Below are 27,549 nucleotides of genomic sequence, written 5' to 3'. Positions count from 1 at the left end.
TCTGCCTGACTAGGGGAAAAGGGGTGGCTGCCTAGGAGAAGAGAGGTCCACGTTAGAGAAAGGAGGTGAGGACAAATGGGAGCATTAACCCATACACAACAAGGGTTCTTAGCCCACCGCTAAAGGGAAGCAGGCTTGGGGATGAGTAGACAATAGTTCAAGCAGACGTGACAAAAGTTCTCCTGAGTAGCCAGCATAACTAAGGTGGCTCAAGAAAACAGTAGATTCGGAGGTCAGATCAGTGAAACAGCCAAGAGAGAAACACTAAGTGAAAAGAGGATGTCTAGAGCCTGGAGAAAACACACACGTAAAGACAATACAGTCCAACTTTCAACATTAAGTTGTATTGACACAAACTCTTTCACTGAAAAAAAGGAACAGAATGGTGGCATGGGAAATTGGTTGCTATATTTCTGGAGGGTATAATCACAGCTTTCAGAGACCATTTAGAGGAAAGAAACATTACTGACAGCAGAGGTAGGAACAAAGATAAACCCACATTTAAAATTTGCAGTTACTGTTTAAGCAAGGAGTCATGGTCAAAGTGGATTCCCATTCTAATAAAGTTGGGACAACCCCCCAAATGCCTATGTGACATTCTTAAATAAAGCCCTATAATTTTATGATATTCCTTTGTTTAGTATGGAGAGGGAAAAAAAGGGAGTGTTTTATAATTTAGTCAGAAAAAGTTACACAATATATATGCTTTATTTCCATGGATTTCTAAAATCATACACTTAAAAAAAATCTCTACCTTAAATCAAATTTACCCCACTATGTAATACTATGAAACCAACCAAACTGACACAATAATTGCTCTCCAAAGACAGTAACAGACTGTAAGATCTAATAAATTGTAAAACATAAGAGACTGCAACCAACTGATTAAAAACAAAAAGAAAAACTAAAGAGCTTGCCCCTTTGTAACAATTTACAGAACTCTGTTTAATAAACATGAAAAATCTGCTTTGGATAAGGCATTGCTTCATCCCTTGTCAGAGAATAAGGCACACAAGCATCAGCATGACAGAACACAAATATGTAAGAAAATCTGAAGACGGCAGATGGTACAAATGCCACAAAAAAGCAGGTACTTCTGGGGCACTGACTGTTATATCAAAGTAACATTAAACTGTGCAAATGTGAAACTTACAGCAACTCAATTTTCCTTCTCTAATAAAGGTTAATCATTTTTTACAGACGATCAACCTGAAAGAACAAAGGAAAAAGCCAATTTCCTAAAACTACTTTATTCTGGAAAAAAAAAAGTTTTGTTTCTCAGTATCAGGCACATTTAAAAAAACAATTTAACTGGTGTAATATTTTAGAATAGTACATAAACCAATTGACAGCAACAAATAATTTTAATGGTACATTCAGGCGTTTACATTTGAAATGACATTGATTCAAGTCCTTTTTGTGTGAATTCTATGGTTATGAGCAAGTATCAATATTTTGTTAATGTTAATTTTGAACAAATATTTTGTTATGTTTAGGTATGTTTTTCAAAACAGTTAAAACTCCAACATACGAGATCTGGGGGCAGAGATACTGAAAAAATAATACTTTGGTAAGATGTTATTAGAGCCAACATATTACAGTAATTATTTCCTGAAGTTATTTCTGAAACAACAGCCTAGGTCTCATGTTACTGTCTTTTGTGAATATTATAACATAAGTGCATTGAAACAAGACTCTGCCAGTAGTCAAAACTGACTAAAGCCCTTGGCACATTAAACTTCAGTCAGGATCAAAATATGTGCCATAAAGAAATGTTAGCATTCACTATACATCTTACTCATAATCTCATATACTTTGCCCATTTCATTGTTTCACCATCTCAGGAAACTGTGGCTCCAAATGGAATGTTAACTTTTCACAAATCAGTCATCCTAAAATGTGAGCTGTTTCTCACCAGGAAATGAACTACCTTAAAAGCATACTTCCAGAAAACTTAACTAGATGTAAATCTAATAACATTGGTAAAGCCAGATAAATAGAAGAAATGTATACAAATGTATCATGGAATAAACAGAACTCTAATATTGCACTGGAGTGTTATGGAAAAGAGGAATACAACATAAATAATTTTTAAAAATTGTACATGCCTCTTGAGCAAGAGGACTCAGGAATTATAGTAATTAATGTTAAGTACTAACACCTTTTTAAAAATTCACTTTAAGGTTGGCAATCCTTAAATATCATTGTCTCAACCAGTGCTCCTCTAAGACTGCCCCATGGTTACCTCAGACATCAATATGAATTCCATGTTTTGAAGACATCATCTGTCTGGTCCCTGTGAAATACATAATGAACGAACAGATGTGAGGTAAAGACGATGTGATGATTACATAAAGCCAGAATGGCAAAGGAGAAGTCTTTCCAAACGGGCACATCCACAAGCCATGGCGAATTCCATCTCGGACATGGTGTGAGGTCCAGGATATAAATAACATCCAGGGAAGAAAGCACCAAGAGTCTTTGAGCTTGAAAAGGTGCATAGTAAACTTCAGGGTCAGAACCACAACGGGTATCACAGTAGAACAGTGAAGGAAAGGTCTTCGAGGAAGAGCCAGAGCAGCCTGCAGGGGAAAAGCAGGAGCTAGTATCATTTCCTTCTCCGCAAACAAAATTTGATAGATGCTTCCTAATATTTGTAATCATCTATTTTCCTGCAGGCTATTGGAAATGCAAAGGAGACATTTTCTGTGCCACCTCAAAATGTACTTTGCATTAAATATGGTTTTTTTTTTTGAGGGAGGGTTAATTCAGATTATTTATTTATTTTTAAGTGGAGGTATTGGGGATTGAACCCAGGTCTTCATGCATGCTGAACATGCACTCTACCCCTGAGCTAAACCCTCCCCCTAGATATGAAATCAAGATCTCAAGAACATGTGGTTAATTTAAGTTTCATATTATTTGCTTAGAAGTCACAATACATACATAATTTATGTCCTAAATGTATGTTTGTGTAAATTTGGAGTTTTAAAGAATTGTCTTGGGCCTCTAAGAGCATTGAAAATTATTCACAACTGAACAAAATATTCTTCAGTTAAACTTTTTAAAAATCGAAGTATGGTTGATTTTTCAATGTTATAGTAGTTTCAGGTGTATAACATAGTATTCGAAATTTTTATTGACGATACTCCACTTACAGTTATTATAAAATAGTGATCATATTCCCTGTGCTGTACATCTTTGTATCTTATTTATTTTTCACCTAGTTGTTTGTACCTTTTAATCCCCTTCCCCTATCTTACCCCTCTTCTTCCCCCATTCTTCAATTAATAAAGGCATTAAAGGGGAGTATTTTCATTGTAAACACTTCATATTAGCCTTGAATACTTTCATAATTTATTTACAACAACATTAGAGTATATTATTTTAAATAAGTATTCAAAAGCTGAGTTAAACTTCAGTAATATTTCTAAACCACTGTAAAAATGTAATCAATATGCAATGAAAATTTCAGGCTTAACCCCCGAATGACCGAGGAGTAAGGTTTCACTCTCACATACACTAAAGGCTAGTTTCCAACTAGATAATTTCTAAAAAGGAGAAAGCTGAGGATAGAGAAAACTGCCTAAATTCAAATCTCCCCACACATCCCCACACCACATTACAGAACAAGGACAAATAAAACTGTATCAAGCCCTACTCAACATAGCTAGAAGTCAGAGAATGCCCAAACTTCAAATACTGTAAAGTATTAAAATAAACACCAAATCAGAGCTCTCTCTTACATACTCCTGCCTGAAGCCAGGAAAAGCCAATGCTGAAGAAAGATGAAGGAAAATCTAAGATTGATCTAAAGTTACCATCAGAAAAAGAAAGTTCACTCCACATGTGAAAATACCAAAAAGGGTCCTGGTAGATCAAAGTAGTGACTACAGAGAAAAGACTTAAAAGTGGACATGATTCAAGGTTGTAAAAGGCATTAGTCCTGGCTGGGGGAGAAGATGGTACAAAGGAAAGGACAGGTAGCTTTTGAAGACTGAGTGATAAAGGGAAAAAAAGAAGTCACAAAGGCAAAAATTAGGTCCCTATTAAAAAAAGTTAGAGGACACCACCTTTCCACCACATTAAAAAGAAAGTTATCCATTGAAGAGTCTGTACCTTGTCACGCTGTCAAATCAGATCACGTTTAAACTGGGAATCCTGTAAACCCAGGGTTCTTTAACTCCCACCTACAGAATGAACATCAATCAAGTTTATTGATTTGATGTTCCTACATCCCTATTTCCTCTCCCTTCTCCTCCACACTTAGTTGTTTTATTTCTACTTGGTCAGAACATATAACATTTCTGTCTTATGCCATTTTTGTCTCCACCTTTGTTTTTAAGTTCTACACCCACAATATCGCTTGCTCCTCAATGGCAGGGTGGGACGGGGTGCCTACGGTAATCACTACTGAGAGGAGAGCAACAGCCTCGTGTTGAGATGATGAGCAGTTACGCTCTGGATGTGTGGAGGAATAGGGACTCTTCACACTTTTATTTGTGAAGCCAATTTACAGTAATAGATGCTAAGGCAGAAACAAGAAATTTCTCTTGCTTGGCTGACTTCTAAAATAATCCATGCAGATTTTTCATTCATAGATAAACAATGAAAGAAGAAAAGGACATTACCATAAAATTATAGAAGTAAAGCTAGATAACTTAAAAATATAAGTAAAAATAGATACTTAAAAACAAGTATATATTACTTATATGTGGAATCTAAAAAGTACAACCGACTAGTGAATATAACAAAAAAGAAGCTGACTCACAGATATAGAGAACACATAGTGATTACCAGTGGGGAGAAGGAAAGAGGGAGGGGGCAATTTAGGGGTAAAGAAGTAAGGGGTACAAACTATTAGGTATAAAATAAGCCACAAGCATATATTGTACAACACAGGTAATATAGTCAGTATTTTATAATAACTATAAATGGAGTATATAACATTTAAAATTGCAAATCACTATATACTGTACACCTGTAACTTATATAATATTGTACACAGCAACTATATGTCAATAAAATGAATAAATTTTTAAAATAAGTATCATAAATACTCATTCAGTTTTGATATTTATTCCTCAGGACCACATACAATCTGATGGTGAATATGAAAAAATTTTAATACTTCATTCAAAAATAAGGATCAATACATGCAGTATGCTATACTTTATCTGCAGTCTCTCATTTAATCTTTAAAACATTCCTATGACTTAGGAATTATTTTACAGAGGAGGAAACTGGGACTTAGAGAGGCTAGGTAAATTCCTTATGGTGTACAGTTATCAAATGGCAAGCTGTGGTCTGGTTCTAGCTCTGTCTGATTCTATGGCTCATATTCTTAACACAACTGCTTCTAAATGATTCAAAGAATAAATACAGTATACAGCGTAAATGTTTTTTTTAAATTACAACAGGAATACTTAAATTCTAGATGAATGCATTTATAAATCACACTTTGTTTTTGTTTTTGTTTTATTGAAGTACAGTTTATTTACAATGTTGTGTTAGTTTCAGGTGTACAGGAAAATTATTGTTATACATATATGTGTGTGTATATATATATACATTCTTTTTCAGTTTATTTTCCATTATAGGTTATTACAAGATATTGAATATAGTTCCCTGTGCTATACAGTAGGTCCTTCTTATTTATCTGTTTTATATATAGTAGTGTGTATCTGTTAATCCCAAACTTAATTTAAACCTCCCTCTCAGCCTTTCCCCTTTGGTAACCATAAGTTTGTTTTCTATGTCTGTGAGTCTATTTCTGTTTCATAAATAAGTTCATTTGTATCATTATTTTAGACTCCACATATAAGTGATATTATATGATATTTGTCTTTTCTGACATATTTCACTTAGTATAATAATCTCTAGGTCCATTCATGTTGCTGCAAATGGCATTATTTCATTCTTTTTTATGACTCAGTAATATTCCATTGTATACAAATATATATATATATACTACATCTTCTTTATCCATTCACATGTCAAAGGACATTTAGGTTGCTTCCATGCATTGGCTATTGTAAATAGTCCTGCTATGAACATTGCAGTGCATGTATCTTTTCAAATTAGTTTTTTTCTGGTTATATGCCCAGGAGTGGGATTGCTGGATCACATGGCAACTCAATTTTTAACTTTTTAAGGAACTTCCAATACTGTACTCCATAGTGGCTACACCAATTTACATTTCCACCAACAGTGTGTGAGGGTTTCCTTTTCTCCATACCCTCTCCAACATTTATTTGTGTTCTTTTTGATGACAGCCATTCTGACAGGTGGGAGGTGACATCTTGTTGTTTGATTTGCATTTCTCTAATAAGAAGTGATGTTGAGCATCTTTTCATGTGCCTGTTGGCCATCTGGATGTCTTCTTTGGAAAATGGCTGTGCAGTTCTTCTGCCCTTTTTTTGATTTTTTAAAAATTGAGCTGTATGAGCCATTTGTATATTCTGGAAATTAATCCCTTGTCAGTCACATTGTTTGAAATATTTTCTCCCATTCTGTAGATACTGTCTTTTCATTTTGTTTATGGTTTCTTTGCTGTGCAAACACTTTTAAGTTTAATTGGGTCCCTTTTGTTTATTCTTGCTTTTATTTCCATTACTCTATGAGCTGGTTCAAAAAAAAAATACTGCTGTGATTTATGTCCGAGAGTGTTCTGCCTATGTTTTCTTCCAGGAGTTTTATAGTGTACACTCTTAAATTTAGGTCTTTAATCCATCTTGTATTTATTTTTGTATATGGTGTTAGAGAATGTTCTAATTTCATTCTTTTGCATATTGCTGTCCATTTTCTCTGCACCACTTATTAAAGAAACTGTCTTTTCTCCATTGTATATTCTTGTCTAGATTAATTGACCATAAGTGCTTGGGTTTATTTCTGGGATGTTCCATTGGTCTGTGTGTCTGTTTTTGTGCCAGTACCATACTGTTTTGATTACTGTAGCTTTGTAGTAGAGCCTGAAGTCAGAAAGCATGCTTCTTCCCTCTGTTCTTTCTTAAGATTGTTCTGGCTATTGGGGTCTTTTGTTTTCCCAGATAACTTTTAAAATTATTTGATCTAGTTCTGTGAAAAATGCCATTGGTAATTTCATAGGGATTGCATTGAAACTGTATCTGGTTTTGGTACTGGGTTGATGGTGTCCTCATAGAATGACTTTGGAAGAGTTTCTTCCTCTGCAATTTTATGGAATAGTTCCAGAAGGCTAGGCATTAACTCTTCTCTAAATGGTTGGTAGAAATCATCTGTGAAGCCATCTGGTCGTGGACTTTTGTTTGTTGGTAGTTTTAAAATTACTGATTCAATTTCACTACTGGTAATTGGTCTATTCATATTTTCTTCCTGGTTCAGTTTTGGGAGATTGTACCTGTCTAAGAATTTGTCCATTTCTTCTGTGTTGTCCATTTTATTGGCATATAGCTGCTCCTAGTAGTCTCTTATGATCCCTTGTATTTCTGTGGTGTCAACTGCAACTTCTTTTTCATTTCTGATTTTATGGATTTGAGCCCTCTCCCTTTTTTTCTTGATGAGTCTGGCTAAAGGTTTGTCATTTCTGTTTATCTTTTCGAAGAACCAGTTTTTAGTTTTTTACTGATCTTCTCTATTTTTAAAAAAAATCTCTATTTCATTTATTTCTGCTCTGATCTTTCTGATTTCTTGCCTTCTACTAACTTTGGGTTTTGTTATTTCTCTAGCTGCTTTAGGTATAAGGTTAGGTTGTTTATTTGAGAGTTTTCTTGTTTCCTGAGGTAAGCTTGGATCATTATAAATTTCCCTCTTAGAACTGCTTTTGCTGCATCCCATAGGCTTTGGACCCTCTTGTTTTCATTTTCAGTTGTCTCTAGGTATTTTTTAATTGCCTCTTTGATTTCTTCACTGATCCATTGGTTGTTCAGTAGTATATTGTTTAGCTTCCACGTGTTTGTGTTCTTTCATCACCTTTATGATCATTCGCGGGTAAATTTCCTAGCTCCAGTCACTTAGTTCTTCTGGGGTTTTATCTTGTTCCTTCATCTGAAACATGTTCCTCTGCTGCCTCATTTTGTCCGAGTTGCTATTTTTTATTTTTATGTATGTGGTAGGTTAGTTACATTTCTCAGCCTTGGAGAAGTGGTTGGTCCTCTGTAGGAAACATCCTGTGCATTCCACCAGTGCACTCTCCTCTTGTCACCCAAGGTATATGCTGTGTGGGTCCTGTTGTGGAGGGTGACTATGGGCCATCTGGTAGGCTTGGTTGGCCCCTGGTCTGGTTGGTTGCCAGGCCCTGTCTTGTGCAGATGCTGCTGGCTGTTGTTTAGCAGGGCCTGGTTATGAGGTGGCTGGTTGTAGAACTCTAGTCTAGGCGGCCCCAGGGCTCGTGCTGGCTCACTGGTGGGCAGAGACAGGGTCCTGAAGACGCTGGGGCTTTTGCCTATCCACTGGCTGGTGAAGCCAGTTCCTGGGGTTAGTGGAGGGCTACTGGCAGGCAGAATTGAGTCCTGGAGTCTGGCTGCAGGGCCCAGGGATCCCAGAGCTAGTTTCAGTTTTTTTGGAGGGGAGTTCTGGTTGCTGTCACAGTTGGGTATGGGGTCCATGGTGTCCTCAAGGTTGCATTGGCCTGCTAGTGCACAGGGTTGGGGCCCAGTTGGTCCCAGGGTAGGGTCTCGCTTGCTATGGGAAGGCTTGGTTTGCAGGTTTCAGGATTGTAGTCTTCTGCTTCTGGTTCTGCTCCCTGGTGGGTGAGCTTGGTCTAGAGGGTAGTGCAGGCTTCCTGGTGGGCAGGGCTGGTGCCTGCCCGCTGGTGGGTGGAGCTGGGTCTTGGCCCTCTGGTGGGTAGGGCCTTGCTATGGACGTGTCTAGAGGTAGCTCTGAGCTCAGGAAGTCTTTAAGCAACCTTGGTGCTGACAGGTGGGGCTGAGTTCCCACCCAGATAGTTGTTTGGACTGAGATGTCCTAGCACTGTTGCCTGCAGGGTGTTGAGTGGTGCCAGGTCTTGGCACTAACAAGCTAAGATGACAGCCTCCAGCAGGAGTGTTCACACATTTAAATGATTTCCAATAAATATGCCACCAGTGTCTATGTCCCCATGTTGGGCCACAGCTGTCCTCCCCACCCCTGGCCCTGCCTCTCCAGGAGATTCTCCAAGACAAGCAGGGAGGTCTGGCCCAGGCTCCTATAAAATTAATGCTTTTGCCCTGGGTTCCAGTGCATGTGGGACTTTGTGTGTGCTCCTTAAGAATGAAGTCTGTATTTCCCCCAGTCCTGAAGGGCTCCTGCAGTTAAGCCTTGCTGCCCTTCAAAGCCAAATGCTCTGGGGCTCATCTTCCCAATGCCAGACCCCTGGGCTGGGGAGCCTCATGTGGGGCTCAGAGCTCTCACTCCTGTGGCAGAACCTCTGCAATATAATAGTTCTCCAGTGTGTGGGCTGCCCTGGTGTGGGATTTGACTATATCGCAAGTCCACCCCTCTACCCGTCTCATTGTGGTTCCTTCTTTATGTCTTTAGTTGTAGATCTTTTCTGGTAGCTTCTAGTCTTTTTGGTACTTCTGCAGAGAGCTGTGATTTTGATGTGTTCATTCGAGGAGGTGAGCTCAGGTCTTTTTACTCCTCTATCTTGGCCACTGTCCCAAATCACACTGTTTATAACCTCTACTAACATTCACTGTTAGCTCTTTGCCAGGGTGTGTCACTTAACATACTCACTTACTCCTCACAAGCACCATATGAGGGAAGTAACATTACAATCCACATTTTACAGATGATGAAATTTAGACTTAGAGTAGAGAAATGTTCTGGTAAGAGTACATACTAGGATTCAGACTCTGGTCTGCTTCTGATCATCAGCACTGTTATGCTGCCTCCACTTACAGCAAGAACAGTTAGAATTTGTCTGTAATAAGGAAGTAATGATTCCTCACTTACTAAATTTCTAAATAAATGAGACAACCTGAGAAGTATCTGGTACAGAACTTGGCTCATAATAGGAAGAAGCGATCATTTCTTATTCGTTCAACAAATGTTTACTAAACACCTACTAGGTAAGCCAGGGAGTGTTCCAGGCCAGTGTTAGTCTACGAGTTTGTTTGTATTTCTTCCCTGAAGCATTTACAGATCATGAACACATAAACATTAGGTAAATCTGTTGACATTTAGAAAATATTATCTGAACTGCCATTTTAGGCTTAGTTCATTTTCAAGACGAGTAAGTTACCATATAGCTAAATCCCTGAAAACTCAGTAAAATCCTTCAATTTCTCCACTGGGGACTGTGTCGTAATCAGCCCACTGAAATGCACACCTTGGCCCCAAGAGGGACTTGAGGAATGAATGACTCCATTAAAGTCATTCCCCAGGCCTAGGGATCACCTTAAAGCTATTCAGCTGTTATGGAGCACCTAGGAGCTGCACATTAACTGTAAAACATGAAGGATAGGGGGAAAGTGTAAGTGTGTCCCTGCAGAAAGAACCCTGATACAGAAAGGACCAGGATGGCCCTGAGAATGACCCCCAGTACTTTCAAGCAGTTGGCTAACTTCCCTTCAAGACTTGGCTAAGCACATCCTTTGCAAAGCCAGCATGGAACTCCTTGGGTACAATTAGTGAGCCCTTGCCCTGGGCACATCCACGGCACTTTGTGATGCCAGGTAATATGGTCAGCCACACATCTGAGTGCACCCCCAGGGCAGCACTCAGGGCTCAGTAAAGTTGGATGAATGGGCTTTCCTGTTTTGAAATAAGGCTCATCTTCTCTAGCTCTAACTCAAACGATGCTGTGAAGATCAATATAATGGTGTGAAAGAAATTAAAGGAAAGACCAGAAGAATTAAACACATAGACTTCTTACCTGTAAAGACAGGGATCCAGCTAGAAAAAAGTGATCTACATCAATAACAGAGGCTAAAAATCCAGCTAAAACGATTTCTCCAAAGTCAGTCTTCTTCTTGATTCCGATGACTATTGCCCAGGACCACATGCCAATCATACAATGTACTGAGTTATCTGAGAGGGCTCGAAGCCAGTCATTTTGTTGAATTATGGAAAACTGAAGAAGTCTATCAGCCACGAAGCAAAACAGCCCCAGACCAAGGCTGGAAATAAGAGATCCAGGGCTGCAAGACTGGAGCAAAGCATGGGTCTTCTCAGTCTCGGATGCCATCACCAACACTACGTTAGCATGTACTGACAGCCATCGGGAGACACACAGCTTCTTCTTGTTTACATTCCCAGTCACCCTAAAATAGAAAGCAGAGAAAAACATTCATGAAGATTATGGGATGAATATGTACACAAAACAGTATCAGCAGTCATTTTACAAGTGTAAAACCAATCTGTGAAAATTATCTTCCTTTCTTTTAACTGTTGTCTGTAGTTTCATTTTATTTGTCCCAGCTTTATTAACATATCACTGATATATAACGCTGTGTAAGTTTAAGGTGTACCGCATGATGATGTGATACACACATATATAGTGAAATGATTACAATAAGGTTAGTTAACACCTCCATCACCTCACACGGTTACCATTTTTTGTGTGGTGAGAACATTTAAGATATACGCTCTTAGCAACTTTCAAGTATTAAAAGAAATAGTATTTCTTAAATTTATATATAATAATATGCCATGTGGCCCAAAGAGAAATTAGCTTTGTAGGAGCAACAGTTTAAGACGGTAGCATGTATCAAGGGAAACTTAAGAAGGCCCACTGATTTTAATCTATTACTTTTTTGAGGTCACCAAATAGTTCCATCTTTCAACAATGTATACTACACAGTAGTGGGCATCCACTGTGTCTGTGTACCCAGCAACTACTTTCCATACTTTCTCTGGTAACAGCATCCTTTTCCTTTGGGAAAACTGCTCATCACAATACCCAAACTCCGGAGCTGAGAATTCTGTCTCATTTATTAGTAGTAGCAATTAACTAGCAATTACTAATTAGTAATAATTGTCCAGGAGTGGTTAATTGTGATTACTCTAGTGATGAAGGTGACCCAGGCTGGGCCAGATTCTTTTTCCCTAATTTTCCTAAGTGGAGCTGATGGAGAAAGTTCCTTTTCTTCTTACAGACCGTGGACTCCACTATGTGGAACAGCCCAGGAAAAAAGAATCATAAGGACATCAAGTCCTCAGGTTCAGTCCCCAAGGGTCTCAGAGCTGCCCCAGTTCCGGAAGCTCACTTTTCACTTCTATGAGCTGTCAGAGGATTTTTCCCAGTAAATTTCCCAGTAAATCCCCTTTCCCTTTGGTTGCCTCTAACCAAAGAACCTTAGTTGATATAACAAAGCAATTAATGCTGTGCCGAGTGCTCACCTGGCACAGAATATTGAAATCATTTATCCACACACAAAATTGTGTGATACCTCAAGTGCTTATTTTATATTGTTTTGTTTTAATTCTGAGACTAAAGAAGAATTAAATGATTTATTGAGAACGCTTCAACTTCCATTCTGTAATAAAAAAAACTATACATAGCTCACTGTATATATTCAAAAATCAAAAGCAAAATGCAAAAGACCTAGACAGGAAAACAACTTTGAAAAAGAGGAACTAAGTTGAAGGACTTACACCATTTGGTTTCAAGTCTTATGATAAAGCCACAGTAATTAAGAATCTGGTATTGGTATGAAGATGGACAAACAGATCAATGAAACAGAAGAGAGAGTGGGATCAGAAATAGATTCACACATACAAGGTCAACTGATTTTTGACAAACATGCAGAGGCAAGTCAATGGGGAAAAGATACTCCTTTCAACAAATGGTGCTGGAACAACTGGAAATCCATACGTAAAAATAATAAACCTCAATCCATAACTTCTTCCCTAAACAAAGATTAACTAAAAATGGATCACAGACCTAAAAGTAAAACACAAAACTATAAACCTTCTGGAAGAAAACATAGGAGAATATTTTTGTCCTTGGGTTATTATACAAAGAGTTCTTCATAGCCACATCAAAAGCTCAATCTTTTAAAAACTTGATAAATTGAACTTCATCAAAGTTAAGAACTTCTGCCCTTCGAAAGACAATGTCAAGAGAATGAAAAGACAAGACACAGACTGGGAGGAAATATTTGTGTATCTCATATTTGATAAAGGATTTATATATAGACTAAAGAATTCTCAAAACTTGAGGACAGAAAATGAAACTGATACAAAAATGGGCAAAAGATTTGAAAAGGTACTTTACAGAGATAATATACAGATGGTCAATAAACACATGAAATATGCTCAACATCATAAATTATTATGGAAATGAAAATTAAAACCACAATGAGATTACAAACATAACTATTAGAATAGCTAAAATTAAAGACTGACCATCCCAAATGTTGGCAAGATGCGGAGCAACCAAAACTCTCACACCTTGCTGGTGGAAATGTAAAATGATACAACCACTTCCCAGTTTCTGAAAAAGTTAAACATACTAATACTATATCACACCATCATTCCACTCCGAGGTATTTACCTAAGAAAAATGAGAGCAAATATCTGCACAAAGATTTGCACATCAGTGTTCATAGCAGCTTTCTCTCCATTAGCTCTGAACTGTAAACAACCCAACTGGCTAAACAAAATATGGGGAAAAAGAATAAAAGAAACAAAAAAAGGGATACAGACAAAATCATGAATGAATCCTAAAATAATACTAAGCCAGAACAACAACAACAAAAAGTAGGTAGTCAAAACCCATTGAACTGTGTAACACAAAGAATGAACCCTAATGTAAACTATGGACTTTAGTCAATACAAAGGTATCAATATTTGTTTATTAACTGTAACAAAAGCACCACATTCATGCAAAACATTAACAATAGGGGGAAATGTGTGCAGAGGGAAAAGGAATATATGGGAATACTCTGTTCAGTTTTTCTGGAAACCTAAAACTGCTATAAAAAATAAATTCTATTAATTTTTAAAAAGTAAATAAAGCATTATGGGAAAATGTTATAATGGTTAAATTTAGGTAATGGATATAATTTAGTTCATTATACTGTACTCTACCTTTATGTCTGAAATTTTCATTTAGAAATACGTTTTTTAAAAGGGTACATAATATGATTCCATTTATGAAAAATTCTAGAAAATGCAAACTAAGTGACAGAAAGCAGATTAGTGGTTGCCTGGAGACAGGAAGGATAGGAAGCATTAAAAAGGAGCATAAGGAAATCGGGGGGGGGGTGGGCAGATGTGTTCATTATCTTGACTGTGGTGATGGTTTCATGGTGCATAGTTTCATACCTACATCAAAGCATATCACACTGTACATTTTAAATAGGTACAGTTTATTACATGTCAATTATACTCCAATAAAGATGTTAAAAAGTAAGGAAAATATACTTCACTATCGATAACAATAGCAGCCTTTCATATAAAAGGAGCAATCTGAAGACAAGAAAGAGATTATGGAGGTAAAAAGCCTGACTGCCTAAACAAAAAGTCAACAGAAGCAATGCACAGTAAAATGAATGCTTCGAAAAGCACAGTGAATAAGAACACTTTCAAAGAATTTTCCCAGAGCTTGAGGGGGGGAAAAAAAGGACAAAGAGTTGGGCACTGAAAGCAAAAACAAAAAAACAAAACAAAAAAAAAGAGAGAAAATCCTTAAGCGTTTCCTAGTCTGAAAAAAACAAGGAAAAAAAAAAGGTTCTCTGCAAAGGAAAGTGAACATGATTAATACCCACACTAAATGCCAAATATTGTGGAGCCACAATTACAGAGCTCTGAGTCATGACAGCAGGGTTCTAAACAGGTAATTCTTATGTTCACTAAACAGTAACAACCACTAGGTTAATAGAAAACCAAAATGACAAAAACCACAAAACATTACCTTGAAAGTCATAAACAGTATAACTGAATCACTTTGCTGTACACTTGAAACGCTAAATCAGCTACACTTCAATTAGAAAAAATCTATATATGGATTGAAAAAAAACAGTACAGCTACTATAATATTGTTCTGGCAGTTTTAATCAATGTAATGAGGCAAGGAAGGGATGGAGGGATGGATGGAAGGAGAGAAAGAAAATTGTGTCATCACCCTGACAGGAAGAAAAAGATCATTACATTAGTGTGTAAGTGAAATGACTTCCTATCCAAGAGAATGAATTGAATAGAATTTAAGTTGCAAAACGTGGCTAATTCAAGATAAACATTAATATATCAGCAGTAATCATAAGGGGACAATATGGGGAAATGTACATTCAGAATCGCAATAAAAACTCAAAGATCAAGGAATCAACTGAACAGGTAACACGTGTGAAGCAAAGGACAAAACTGTATTAAAGGATGGAAAAGGCCAACCAGCTAATTAAAGCTCAGGTGGCTTTGGGCTGTGACAACACAGCGAAGGTGCAAGTACAGAATGCCCCTCCTTGTATGGTTCTGGGCAAGGTTGGCCACAGGGGACACTGCATATGGGACTTGGAAGACGGGGGTGAAGCAGCAGCCGTTCTGTTAAACTCTGAAGGTCAGTGTTAAGACAGTGTGGAGCTTAAGTGTTCTGCTGACCTGTCAGCTCACCGTGTTGGCAAAGGAAGCAGCTGGGTTTGCAGCTCCTTCAGCTCCCACCACATCCTCCATCACCTTCTCCAAATCCTGGGCCAGCGTGTATAGCCCAAGGTCAGAAGTGCCAGCTCTGCCAGTTACCCATGGGGTCAAAACTGGAGTCGGTGAGAGGCCAGTGCAGATCCCCCTGTCCTTGTTCTCATCCACACCCACCTTCCCTTCCCAACTGTCTGTCCAGCTGATCTGTGGCAGCTTCAGGCTCAACGGCAGACTCGAGACAACAGCCTGCACAGCTGCTCTCCCAGCCCCACAATTACAGAAAGTCTAAGCCCTGTGATTAATTTCTTACCCTTTAGCATGCAAAGCGGTTCTGCTGCTTTGATGAACTGCACTGACACAAGCGCCAGGGCATTTAACTGAGTAAGAAGACAACATGGGTGGTGGTTTCTCAAATTAATCTACAATGTAATTCTAATCAAAATCATAAAGGGATTTTCTTCTAGCAACTTCACAAACTTTCTAAATTTTATTTGAAAGAGTAAATGCCGATAAACTTCAAAAAGGTAGAGTAATGTGAATACTGAAAGGTGAGTACAAAGTCCGAGACAGATCAAATGTGTATGGGGAGGAGGAAATGTATGTCTAATTTCAAATCAGTAAGGAATGATTATTTCACTCAGATGCTGTATCAGTTAGGATTGTTAAGTGCACAGAACAGAAAACACTGGCAGTAAAAGAGAAAAACATTTATTAAAAGGATATTTGGAAAGGGGAGGGTATAGCTCATTGGTAGAGCAGGTGTTAGCATGCACGTGGTCCTGGGTTCAATCCCCAGTACCGCCATTAACATATATATATGTGTGTGTGTGTGTGTGTGTATATATATATTATATACACATATACACATTATATATATATATATATATATATATATATATATATATATATATATATATATAAGCCTAGTTGGCTCCCACCTCCAAAAAAATAAAATAAAATAAGAATTAAAAAAATAAATTTACAAAAGGATATTGGCAAGTCATAGGCCTGCCAGGTTTCAAGAACCAGGCTTCAAACCTATGCCTCAAGCACCTCAGTGAAAATGACAGCAGACACCTGTGAAGACCCCCCCCCCACCACTGAGCCTCGCTTCCACTGCCGAACCCATCACCAGATGTGACCATGGGCACGGCCGCCAGTGCTGCCCTGTCTGCTGCTGCCATGAAAGATTCCTGTTTATGTTTATTTCTTTGCTCTCAATACAAAATTCAGAGTGGGCACTGGTCACATGCCTGTACCCTAGTTGCAAGGGAGGTTAGAAAAGATAGTATTTGGCCTTTTCAGCACAGATAGTAGAAGGTGGGTTCTCTTCTCCTTCAAGATGCATTAGAAGAGGAATATACTATACTGAACAGGAAATGACCAGTCCACGTTTGTAATCAGTCTGTTACAAATGGCTTTAATTGCTAAGTATTACCAGAGAGTCAATTATCAGAGGAAACCTGAGACTGGATCATCTGCGCAATGTGCAGCTTTATATGGTACAGTTGTTAAATCAAACAACTGTAGATTTTAAAATGTCATATTCGGATGGATTAGAGTTTTGCAATACTGACCATTTCTCTTGTTAAATTAAGACAGGGAATCAGTTTGAATGACCAGCTGCCTGGAAATTTTCTAGGGTTAGTTTTTGTAATCAGTTGGGTTATAAATCTGGAATATTTATATGAATTTGTAAACAGACTTTTATATAATTCAGCGAGTTAGACTTTCAGAACTGAGCTCCAAATTATTTTTAAAATACTGATAGACATCACTATATGAAAATATAAAACCTTTACATGGCAAAGTTAAAGACAAATAAAGAGAGGAAATTTAGAACAGTTATCCTGGAGAAAGATTACAAGCATTACTTTATTAAGGGCTCTTAAAATGAATAAAAAGAAAAAATAAGTATCCCAATAATAATGTGGACAGTGTCTACGAAAAGGCAGCTTGGAAAAGGAAGAAATGCAAATAGTTAAAAAAAAACTATTAAAACATTTCAACTTTATTGGTACTCAATTGAATTTAAATTAAAACAATGAGATTTCAGTGTAAGATAGACAAAAGCTTGCTAATTCTTTCTGTTAGCGGTGGGGGAATGATCACTCTTACAGAGCATTAGCAGGAGTATAAATTGGTACAACTTTTCTAGCAGACAATTTGACAATATGCACATGTATCAAAAATCATTAAAAACTGATAAGCAAACACTTTTGACTTAGCACTTCCAATTCTAGGAATTTACCCTAAGAAATGAATTAGATAAATACAAAGAATTACACATGGATGTTCAGCATGGTATTGTTTATAAGGAAAAACCAGAAACTAAATGTCCAAAATACAGGACTAGTGAAATACATTCCACACAACTATGCAGCCATTAAAAAAAAAACTTATTCCCATATTTATTGACATAGAAAAATACTCAATAGGTGTTAAATTTTAAATGGTAGCCTATAAAATAATATGTAAAATATTGCATTTTTGTTAAAAATATGTGCATATGCATGAAAAAATCTGGAAGGCTGTTCATTTGGCTTGTCTCACTGGTGGGCTTACATGTGATCCTTACTTTTTTTCCCTTTGATCTCTTACAAATTTTCAATGTCTTGCTATTATGAACATAAAACCAATAAAGCGACTTTGAAAAGTTAACAGTCAGAAGTAATTAAACAATTCACATCATGATGTTAAAGTCAGCTTCTTAAAAGTTTAATTAAAAAGGTAGAAACATTTATAACACTATAAATATGTATTAATAAAAATATTAGGATACATTAATAAACATTAATAAAATTATATACAATTCTCATAAGTCAAATTTATACTATAATATAAAACTAACTTGTTCATATTTATGTATTAGTAGACACATGAAAAGTCTGTATGAAAGATTTCTCTATCTCTAGATGAAATAAACTTATGCAGGTTCCTTTCATTCTTTTTTTATTAATGTGAAAAATACTTTGCAGAGAGCAACTATTTTGTTAATGGAATCTACAATCAATGCTCATATTCTTGGTCATTGGCAAAAAAGAAAACTGTTCTTTAAAGCAATAAGTTTGGGTTCTAATCTACAGACTCTCCCAGGATTAGGAAATAATGATTTAAAGGTACTTTCAACAAGAGATATGACTAAAATGCAAAATATGCAAAAGACACCTCCAAGGTCATGAATCCTTTCTGTAAACCTCAGGATTTATAGTCCTACAAATTATGAATTATTTGTCTCTATTTTGCAAAGTAAACATTTGACAGTTGAATGGATAAATAAGTCAATGTATTTAAAGGCTCAGTGCATGTAATTTTAAAGTCTATGAAATATTCCTTTGAGCCAAAGATAAATGACAGTATCCACTTAGCTAGATGGGAACTGGGACACAGAAAGCTTGAATTAGTGACCAAACCAGAGAGATACAGCAGAAGCAGCAATATCCCTCCCCTTCAGAAAGCCGTGCTGTAAATCAGCCCTAAGGAGAAAGAAGGCCACTCAGGTGGCTGAGTCGGGGGAGAACGTAGGCTGGACAGAGACTACACAGAAGCCTAACAGAAAAGCTCTTCTGCCACTCAAACTGCGCTTACATATGCATTTCATTACAAATTTACTGTCAAACTTTATCCCAGAAATCAGACAGAAATAAAAGGTCATTATCTACCTAATTACAAACTGCATGCTGTTTCTATAAAGCCACTGCATTACATCCATCTTCTTTTACTCACTAAACAATTTTTATCATCACGAAATATACTTAAATGTTACTCACCTTACATTTTACTTGATGAGTCCAGATACTAAAAGGATCGAGCAGCCAGTAAAGTGTCATGAGCAAAGTGAAACATCAGAAGATCACTTCAGGTATTTAAATGATGATCCAAATTTAAAGTGACCTGAAAAAGAAAAACTTACTATATAGAAAATAACTATTTTGTGGTTTACAAATAGGAACAGATACACATAACGGGGCAGCACAAAATGCATTTTAAATGTAAAGTTTAAACAATTTGCTTGATGAGAAAGGAACAAAAAGCTCATTTGAGTGAACTTGGAAGCAGATCCTTCAGCCCCAGTCAAGCTTTCAGATGCATGCAGCCCTGCCACCATTTGGACTACAACTTCATGAGACCCTGAGCAGAACCACTCAGCTAAGCCTCTTCTCAAATCCTGGCCTACATACAGTGAGATAATAAATGTTCAGCTGTAAGCCTCTAAGTTTGGGGGTAATTTGTTATGCAACAATAGATAACTAAAACAATAGTTTCTATTTTCAAGAAAGGTATAAATAATTATGGTCCCAAAAACACAGAATTCTGACATCTATTCCAATTATTGGTGCAGATATTTCGATTAGATTGAGTATGAGAAAGAAATTTAGTAAGTGTACTTCCTCTTTATTGTCTCTAACACAACTAAGTGTTCCATTTTTTTTTCCTTTTTCGTTTTCCACTTCCTTCTCCTCCCCATACAAACAGAATGCACTTCAGAACCTCTTAAATTGTCAAATAGCTTTATGTTTACTTTACATATTCACTTTTGTTGGGCAGGATCCTTAATATTTTACTTTATTAATACAGGGGGTAAGCAGGTAGGCAAATCCTCAGCCTGTGAATTAAAGATTTGGAATGATTTCTCTGCCATAACAGCCAGTACCCAGATCATAAATTTCTCTCTGACTTGAAGGAGCCACCTTCTATTATGGCTAAATTCTGCCACACTTCATCCCTCATTATAGTAAAATGCCATCGACTATGAGGCCTTCAAAGTATACGCAGTAGTAATCCTCTCTCTCCTTAACTCCACACACACTTAGCCAGTTACTTTAATTACACACTATTGTGCACTGTTTGTTAATAATCTCTTAAACATCATTACAAAGCAAGTAAGAGGTAACAAATTCCCAACAGAAATGTCTTTTTCTGCTTCACCCTCTTCCTCCCCCGCTAACCTCCAACACAAATATTTACAAAACCCTGTGGTGACAGCAGTCTAAAATCCGAAAACTGCCTTTATTATGCGTTACAAATAAGGCCTCTTCACCGAACTGTAGCTACTACGAAACTTAATATATATTTTTCTTTAATGCCATAATACCTAAAGCAGATGCCAAACCTAATACAGTTAACCTGCAAAGAAAGAAAACACACATCTTGCTCCGTTTCAGATACTTTTCATAGCCTGCATATAAAACGTTTATCCCTATGATTATTACGAATAAAACATACAATTCTGAATTTCAGCAAGTCTTGGCAAATTCTCAATGTCTTTCTTTCCCAAGGTTGGCGTGATGCAGTAATTTTTAAAATGTCTATTAGGAAAATAGGGTAGGAAACCCCTCCGTCCGTAGGGAAGGGAGCCTGTTACACTCATCACAATCACGCCTCCAGGAGCAGGGCGGCATTAAGGGCTCTCGCGCTGTTAACATGAAAACGGGCAGCTCCGGCAAGACCCCCGGCACTCAGCCCTGAGCCTGGGAAACGCGAGGGGCGAGAAACCTTGGCAAGGGCAGGACATCTAAGGGACCAAGAAGGCGGGATGAAGCCTAAGGGCGGTGCAGGGACCGCCCAGATCCCGGGGCCTCCGACCAGTAAGGACTGAGCACTCCGACAGTCTCGGGTCCCGGAAGCCTGCTGCCCCTGCACGCCCTCCCCATCGGGAACCTGGATCTTCCAGACTTCAGGTTCAGCTGGTCCCCGCCTCTGGCCTCCCACCTCAGGACGCAGTTTGGCGGCGTCCAGACCGTGCCCCTCCCGCCGGGTTCCTCGTGCAGCTCAGCCGCACCCACCATCCGCTCTCGCGGCTGCAGCCCGCGGCGCGAACGGAGGCCCCGCCCCTCCCCGCCCGCCTCTGTCGGCACCACAGAGATGCCGGCCGCGGGCCAGAGCGGCTGCAGCCCGCAGCGCCGGCCGAGAGAACGCCGGGATACCGGTCCCACGCTGAGCCGGCGGGAAGGACGCTTGAGTGCAGTTGGATACCTGGAGTTACCCTCAGACCTGCGCCACAAAAAGACTTTTGGGATGGTGGGGTGAGAACTACAAAGTGCCTTGCTTTTTTCCTTCCGCCGAACCGTAGGATTCGTTCTCGGTTTAGCGGGCGCCGTCCACAGACTTACCGCCGACCTAGCCACAAGGCGCCACCTGGCGACGGGGAAGAGGGACGCAGAATTAACTCCCGAAAGTCGGACGCGCGGCCTTGTGCCCAGACGCCTGAGCTCGGAGCCCGCTGCCGTCGTGGGTTCCGAGGGTGTACGGATACTCTGACTTCCTTCCAGGGATTCCTCAGGGTGGGTGTCCGAGGTTTCCACGAGACGAGAACTCGCGACCTTGTACACCTGACTCCTCCGTGACGTTTCACCACCGCCTTGGGGATTTCTTGATAATTATTCTTGGCCTCTGTGCGGGTGAACACAGGGGGCGGCTCTTCCTTGCGGACTGTAGTGACGTGGCCAGAACGCGTCATCATGAGTACTAAGTGCTCACTAGTCGAAAAAGCCACTTAAAGGGTAGCTTGACCCTGATTAACTGGAGACAAGACGCTGTATAGTGAGCCCGGCCAGTTCCCATCCCGTCTCCCTACCTCGGAGTGGTGGGTGCGCTCTGAGCACCAAGGAGACATCTGGCTTACGCTAGGAAGCACTGGCCCAAAAGGGGAGGCTCAGGGAGGAACATTTCTTTCTTTCGTACCTACAGTTTCTCAAAACTAGTATCCAACGTAAAGCAGGAGCAGCAGTGGGATTATATTGATTATATACTTGAGAAAGAGACCATAGAAAATCCAAATCTTCAATCTCAAGCGGCTAGACTCCTCACAGAACCTTAAAATGTGGCTCAGTTACTGTTAGAACTTCTCACTGCTTGTTACACTCAGTTCTTAGCGAACGGGAAAGACTCAGCTGAGGGAGGAAATTACATGTATTTTTACCTGCACAGCTTAAATGTTTGCTAAAATGATCTATCACTGAATGCATTAACCATAATATTAGGTGCTTTTAGTCATGTTAAGGACAAACTTTTTCTGTCCGAATGCAGTTATAATTTGGCATTTCTTATGGGCAGCATAGTACACGTCTTATCATACTCTAGGCTTCCTAGAGTTCTTTAGGGACAACCACAGATGGTTTCCTGCAACCAAAAGAAGATTTACAGTTATTTTCTCTGTGGTCAGCCTACTGCCCAAAGGCACTATTTATTTATACAATACATACTGAGTGTGCACAATATACCAGGCACTATGCCTAGTAATAAAGGTAAAGAATAGCTTTATTGCAGCTTAAGTTCTAGTAGAGGATACAGACCACAAAGAAGCTGGATGATTGAAATACGTACTGTAAAATAAATACAGTAATGTAGTAGTAACTGGGGGAGGCCCCCCTCTTGAAGAAGGGTTATTTGTGCTGAGACCTGAAGGTAGTAGGGAGCCCGAAGTGAGAGGAGCTAAAGAGAGTATTGTGCCCATTTAAACTGCTGGCATTATCACTCCTACCCTGCTACACTCTGCTTGCTTTGCTTTCTATTTTTCTCCTTGTCTCATCTGTTGCTTATTCCCTTTTATGTGAAGAGTCTGTTCTTTTCAAGAAATCACAAGTTAATCAGAACATTTCTGGTTATATTGGTATAATTTTTTTTATTGGAAGTATAGTTGAATTACAGTGTTGTGTTAGTTTCTCATGTACAGCATAGTAGTTCAGTTATACATACGTATTTTTTTCATTGTAAGTTATTACAGGATATTGAATATAGTTCCTGGTGCTATACAGTAGGACCTTGTTGTTTATTATTTTATATTTAGTAGTTCGTATCTGCTAATCCAAAATTCCTAATTTAGTCCTCTCCCCCCCTTCTCCTTTGGTAACCATACGTTTGTTTTCCATGTCTGTTAGCCTGTTTCTCTGGGGGTTCTCTGTTCTTTGGTTTTTTGTTTTGTTTTTTGCCAGGGGAGCAAAGAAAAGAGCAGCATTATTGCTTTGTTTGGCAAAGAGAGTTACAGCAGGCTAATGCCTTGAAGGCTGTGAGCCCCAGCCTGTTTCTGTTTTGTAAATAAGTTCATTTATCACAAATAAGTAATATCATATATTTGTTTTCTCTGTCTGACTTACTTCACTTAATATGATAATCTCTAGATCTGTCCATGTTGCTGTAAATGACATGATTTCATTCTTTTTAATGGCTGAGTAATATTCCATTGCATAAAGATACCACATCTTTATCCAATCATCTGTTGATGGACATCTAAGTTGCTTCCATGTCTTGGCTATTGTAAATAGTGCTGCTTTGAACATTGGAGTGCATGTATCTTTTCTTCTTCTTTGTTTTTAAAAATCTATTGTAGTATAGTCCGTTTACAATGTTGTGTCAATGTCTGGTGTAAAGCATAATGTTTCAGTCACACATATACATACATGTATTGGTTTTCATATTCTCTATTATAGGTTATTACAAGATATTGAATATAGTTCCCTGTGCTGTACAAAAGAAACTTGTTTATCTAGTTTATATATAGTAGTATCTGCAAATCTCGAACTCCCAATTTATCCCTTCCCACCTCCTCTACCCCTTGGTAACTATAAATCTGTTACCTTTATCTGTGAGTATGTTTTTTGTTTTGTAAGTAACTTCATTTGTGTCTTTTTTCTTTTTTTTTTTAGATTCCACATATAAGCAATAGCATATGGTATTTTTCTTTTTGTGGCTTACTTCACTTAGAATGAGAATCTCCAGGTCCATCCATGTTGGTGCAAATGACATTATTTTATTCTTTTTTATGGCTCTGTAGTATTCCAGTGTGTGTGTGTGTGTGTGTATCACATCTTGTTTATCCAGTCATCTGTCGGTGGACATTTAGGTTGCTTCTATGTCTTGGCTATTGTAAGTAGTGCTGCTGTGAACATTGGAGTGCTTGTATCTTTTCGAATTAGAGTTTTCTCCCGGTATATGCCCAGGAGTGGGATTGCTGGATCATATGGTAACTCTATTTTTAGTTCTAGTTTTGTTTTTTTTAAAGAATGTCCATACTGCTTTCCATAGTGGCTGCACCAAATTACATTCCCACCAACAGTGCAGAAGAGTTCTCTTTTTCCCAAAACTCTCCAGCATTTGTTTGTGGACTTTTTATTGATGGGCATTCTGACTGGTGTGAGGTGATATACCTCATTGTAGTTTTGATTTGCGTTTCTCTGATAATTAGCAATATTGAGCATCTTTTCATGTGCCTACAGGCCATCTGTACGTCTTCTTTGGAGAAATGTCTATTTAGGTCTTCTGCCCATTTTTTGGATTGGGTTTTTTGTTTCTTTGTTATTGAGTTGTATGAGCTAATTGTGTATTCTGGAAGTTAAGCCTTTGTCAGGTGCATTGTTTGTAAATATATTCTCCCAGTCCAGAAGTTGTCTTTCTGTTTTTTTTTATGGTTTCCTTTGCTGTGCAAAAGCTTATAAGTTTGATTAGGTCCCATTTGTTTATTTTTTCTTTTATTTCTATTGCCCTGGGAGACTGACCTAAGAAAACATTGCTACAATTTACGTATGGAAATGTTTTGGCTTTGTTCATTTCTAGGATATTTATGGTGTCCTGTCTTATGTTTAACTCTAAGCCATTTTGAGTTATCAGCTTTCCCAGCACCACTTGCCAAAGAGACTGTCTTTTCTCTACTGTATATTTTTGCCTCCTTTATTGAAGAGTAACCAACTGTAGGTGTGTAGGTGTATTTCTGGGCTCTCCCTTCTGTTCCATTGATCCATACGTCTATTTATGTCATTACCACACTGTTTTGATTCCTATAGCTCTGTAGTATTGTCCGAAGTCTGGGAGGGTTATTCCTTCAGCTTCGTTCTTTTTCTTCAGTATTGGTTTGGTTGCTTTGGCAATTCTGGGTCTTTTATGATTCCATATAAATTTTAGAAATATTTGTTCTAGTTCTATGAAAATGTCCTGGGTAATTTGATAGGGATCACATTAAATCTGTAAATTGTTTTGGGTAGTATGGCCATTTTAACAATATTAATTCTAATGCAGGAGCATGGGATATCTTTCCATTTCCTTCAATCATCTTTAATTTCCTTTATCAATGTTTTATACTTCTCCACTTGTAAGTCTTTCACCTCCTTGGTCAGGTTTATTCCTAAGCATTTTTTAATATGATTTTAAAAGGGATTGTTTCTTTACTTTCCTCTTCTGGTATTTCATTGTCAGTGTAAAGAAATGCAACAGATTACTGTATGTTAATCTTGTATCATGTTACCTTGCTGAATTTGTCAGTTCTAGTAGTTTTCGTGTGGAGTCTTTAGGGTTTTCTATATATAGTATGTCACCTGCATATAGTGACAATTTCACCTTTTCCCTCCCAGTTTGGATCCCTTTTATTTCTTTTTCTTATCTGATTTCTGTGACTAGGTCTTCCAATACCATGTTGGATAGAAGTGGTGAGAGTGGGCATCTGTGTCATGTTCCAGATTTTATCAGGAAGGCTTTCTTTTCAACTTTGAGTATTATTTTGGCTGTGGGTTTGTCATAAATAGCTTTTATTGTGTTGAGATATGTTCCCTCTGTATCCACTTTGGTAAAAGTTTTTATCATAGATGGGTGTTGAATTTCATCAAATGCCTTTTCTGCATTGACTGAGATGATCATGTGGTTTTTGTCCATTTGTAGATGTGGTGTATCACATTGATTGATTTACGAATGTTAAATCATCCTGTGACCCTGGGATGAATCCAACTTGATTGTAGTGTGTGACTTTTTTTTTAAAAATGTGTTGTTGGATTTATTTGGTAATATTTTATGGAGAATTTTTGTGTCTATATTCATCAAAGATATTGGCCTGTAATTTTCTTCTTTGTTAGTGTCTTTGTCTGGTTTTGGTATCAGGGTGAACGTGGCTTCCTAGAATGCCTTTGGGAGTGTTTCCTCCTCTTCCGTCTTTTGGGAAAATTTGAGAAGGATCAGTATAAGTTCTTTATATGTTTGGTAGAATTCCCCAGTGAAGCCATCTTGGACTTTTGTTTGCAGGGAGCTTTTTTTTTGTTTTTTTAATTACAGATTCTATTTCACTTCTACTGATCAGTCTGTTCAAATGATTTATTCTTGATTAAGTTTTATTGTACTGTATTTTTCTAGAAACTTACCCATTTCTTCTGGTTGTCTAGTTTGTTGGCATGTAATTGTTCATAGTATTCACTTACGGTTTTTTGTATATCTGTCTTATCAGTTGTTACTGCTCTTCTTTCATTTCTTATTTTGTTTATTGGGGTTGGTAAGCCTGGTCAGAGGTTTGTCAATTTTATTTACTCTCAAAAAACCAGGTCTTGGTTTTATTGATTTTTTTCCTTTTGCTTTTAAATCTGTTTTATTTCCTCTCTGATCTTTATTATTTCTTACCTTCTGCTAGCTTTAGATTTTCTTTGTTCTTCTTCTGACTTTTTTAGGTGGTAGTTTAGGTTGTTTATTTGAGTTTTTTTGCTTGTTTTATGACAAAGGCCTGTATCACTGTGAACTTCCTTTTCAGGACTGCTTTTGCTGCATCCCATAGATTTTGTGTGGTTATGTTTTCATTGTCATTTGTATCAAGGTATTTTTTTGATTTCCTCTTTGATTTCATCACTGACCCACTGGTGTTTTAGTAGCATGTTGTTTAGTCTCCATACAGTCATTTTTTTTTCATCCCCTCCACCCGACCCAATACCTAGTTTCATGCCATTGTGGTCAGAGAAGATGCTTGAAAGAATTTCTATCCTCTTAAATTTGTTGAGGCTTATTTTGTGTCCTAGTATGTGGTCTGTCCTACAGAATGTTCCATGTGCACTTGAAAAGAATGTATGTTCTTGTTTTTTTGGATGTAATATACTGAAAATATCAATTAACTCTAACTGTTCTATTGTGTCATTTAAGATCTCTGTTGCCTTACTGATTTTCTGTTTGGAGATCTGTCTATTGATGTTAGAGTCTCCACACATTTTGTAGCATAAATCTTTTGAGATGTTCAAAACAAATGAAAATATGTAGTACATGAGAAAGTTCAGA

The 27,549-nt window shown here is 37.9% G+C and overlaps 1 protein-coding gene across 6 annotated transcripts; it reads right to left on the bottom strand.

The window, feature by feature from the left end:
• Window positions 1-689: 689 nt before the first annotated feature.
• TMEM267 (transmembrane protein 267) lies at window positions 690-21,946 on the bottom strand. 6 transcript variants are annotated; one of them, XM_031676245.2, is made up of 4 exons: window positions 21,648-21,946; window positions 19,305-19,428; window positions 10,835-11,222; window positions 690-2,582 (listed from the first exon to the last, which is right to left on the bottom strand). In XM_031676245.2, the coding sequence occupies exons 3-4, from the start codon at window positions 11,144-11,146 to the stop codon at window positions 2,247-2,249; spliced, it is 648 nt and encodes a 215-aa protein (XP_031532105.1). In that variant the 5' UTR covers window positions 11,147-11,222; window positions 19,305-19,428; window positions 21,648-21,946; the 3' UTR covers window positions 690-2,246. The 6 variants fall into 6 exon arrangements, with proteins under 6 accessions (XP_031532105.1, XP_031532109.1, XP_015097601.1 ...); XM_031676249.2 differs by lacking the exon at window positions 21,648-21,946 and adding an exon at window positions 21,511-21,597; XM_015242115.3 differs by lacking the exon at window positions 21,648-21,946 and adding an exon at window positions 21,247-21,367.
• Between the last annotated feature and the right edge of the window lie 5,603 nt (window positions 21,947-27,549).

The sequence above is a fragment of the Vicugna pacos genome, chromosome 3 (assembly GCF_048564905.1).
Source record: "Vicugna pacos chromosome 3, VicPac4, whole genome shotgun sequence".
Taxonomy (NCBI): domain Eukaryota; kingdom Metazoa; phylum Chordata; class Mammalia; order Artiodactyla; family Camelidae; genus Vicugna; species Vicugna pacos.
Note: the sequence above shows the minus strand (reverse complement) of the source record. Positions and strands in the feature narration are given on the sequence as shown.

Excerpts from the sequence above, each read along its gene's own strand:
- TMEM267 (XM_031676245.2), bottom strand. The coding sequence starts at position 11,146 with ATGGCATCCGAGACTGAGAAGACCCATGCTTTGCTCCAGTCTTGCAGC. Across the intron at positions 2,583-10,834 it reads CTGGATCCCTGTCTTTACAG|GCTGCTCTGGCTCTTCCTCG; the intron begins GTAAGAAGTCTA and ends TTTCCCCTGCAG.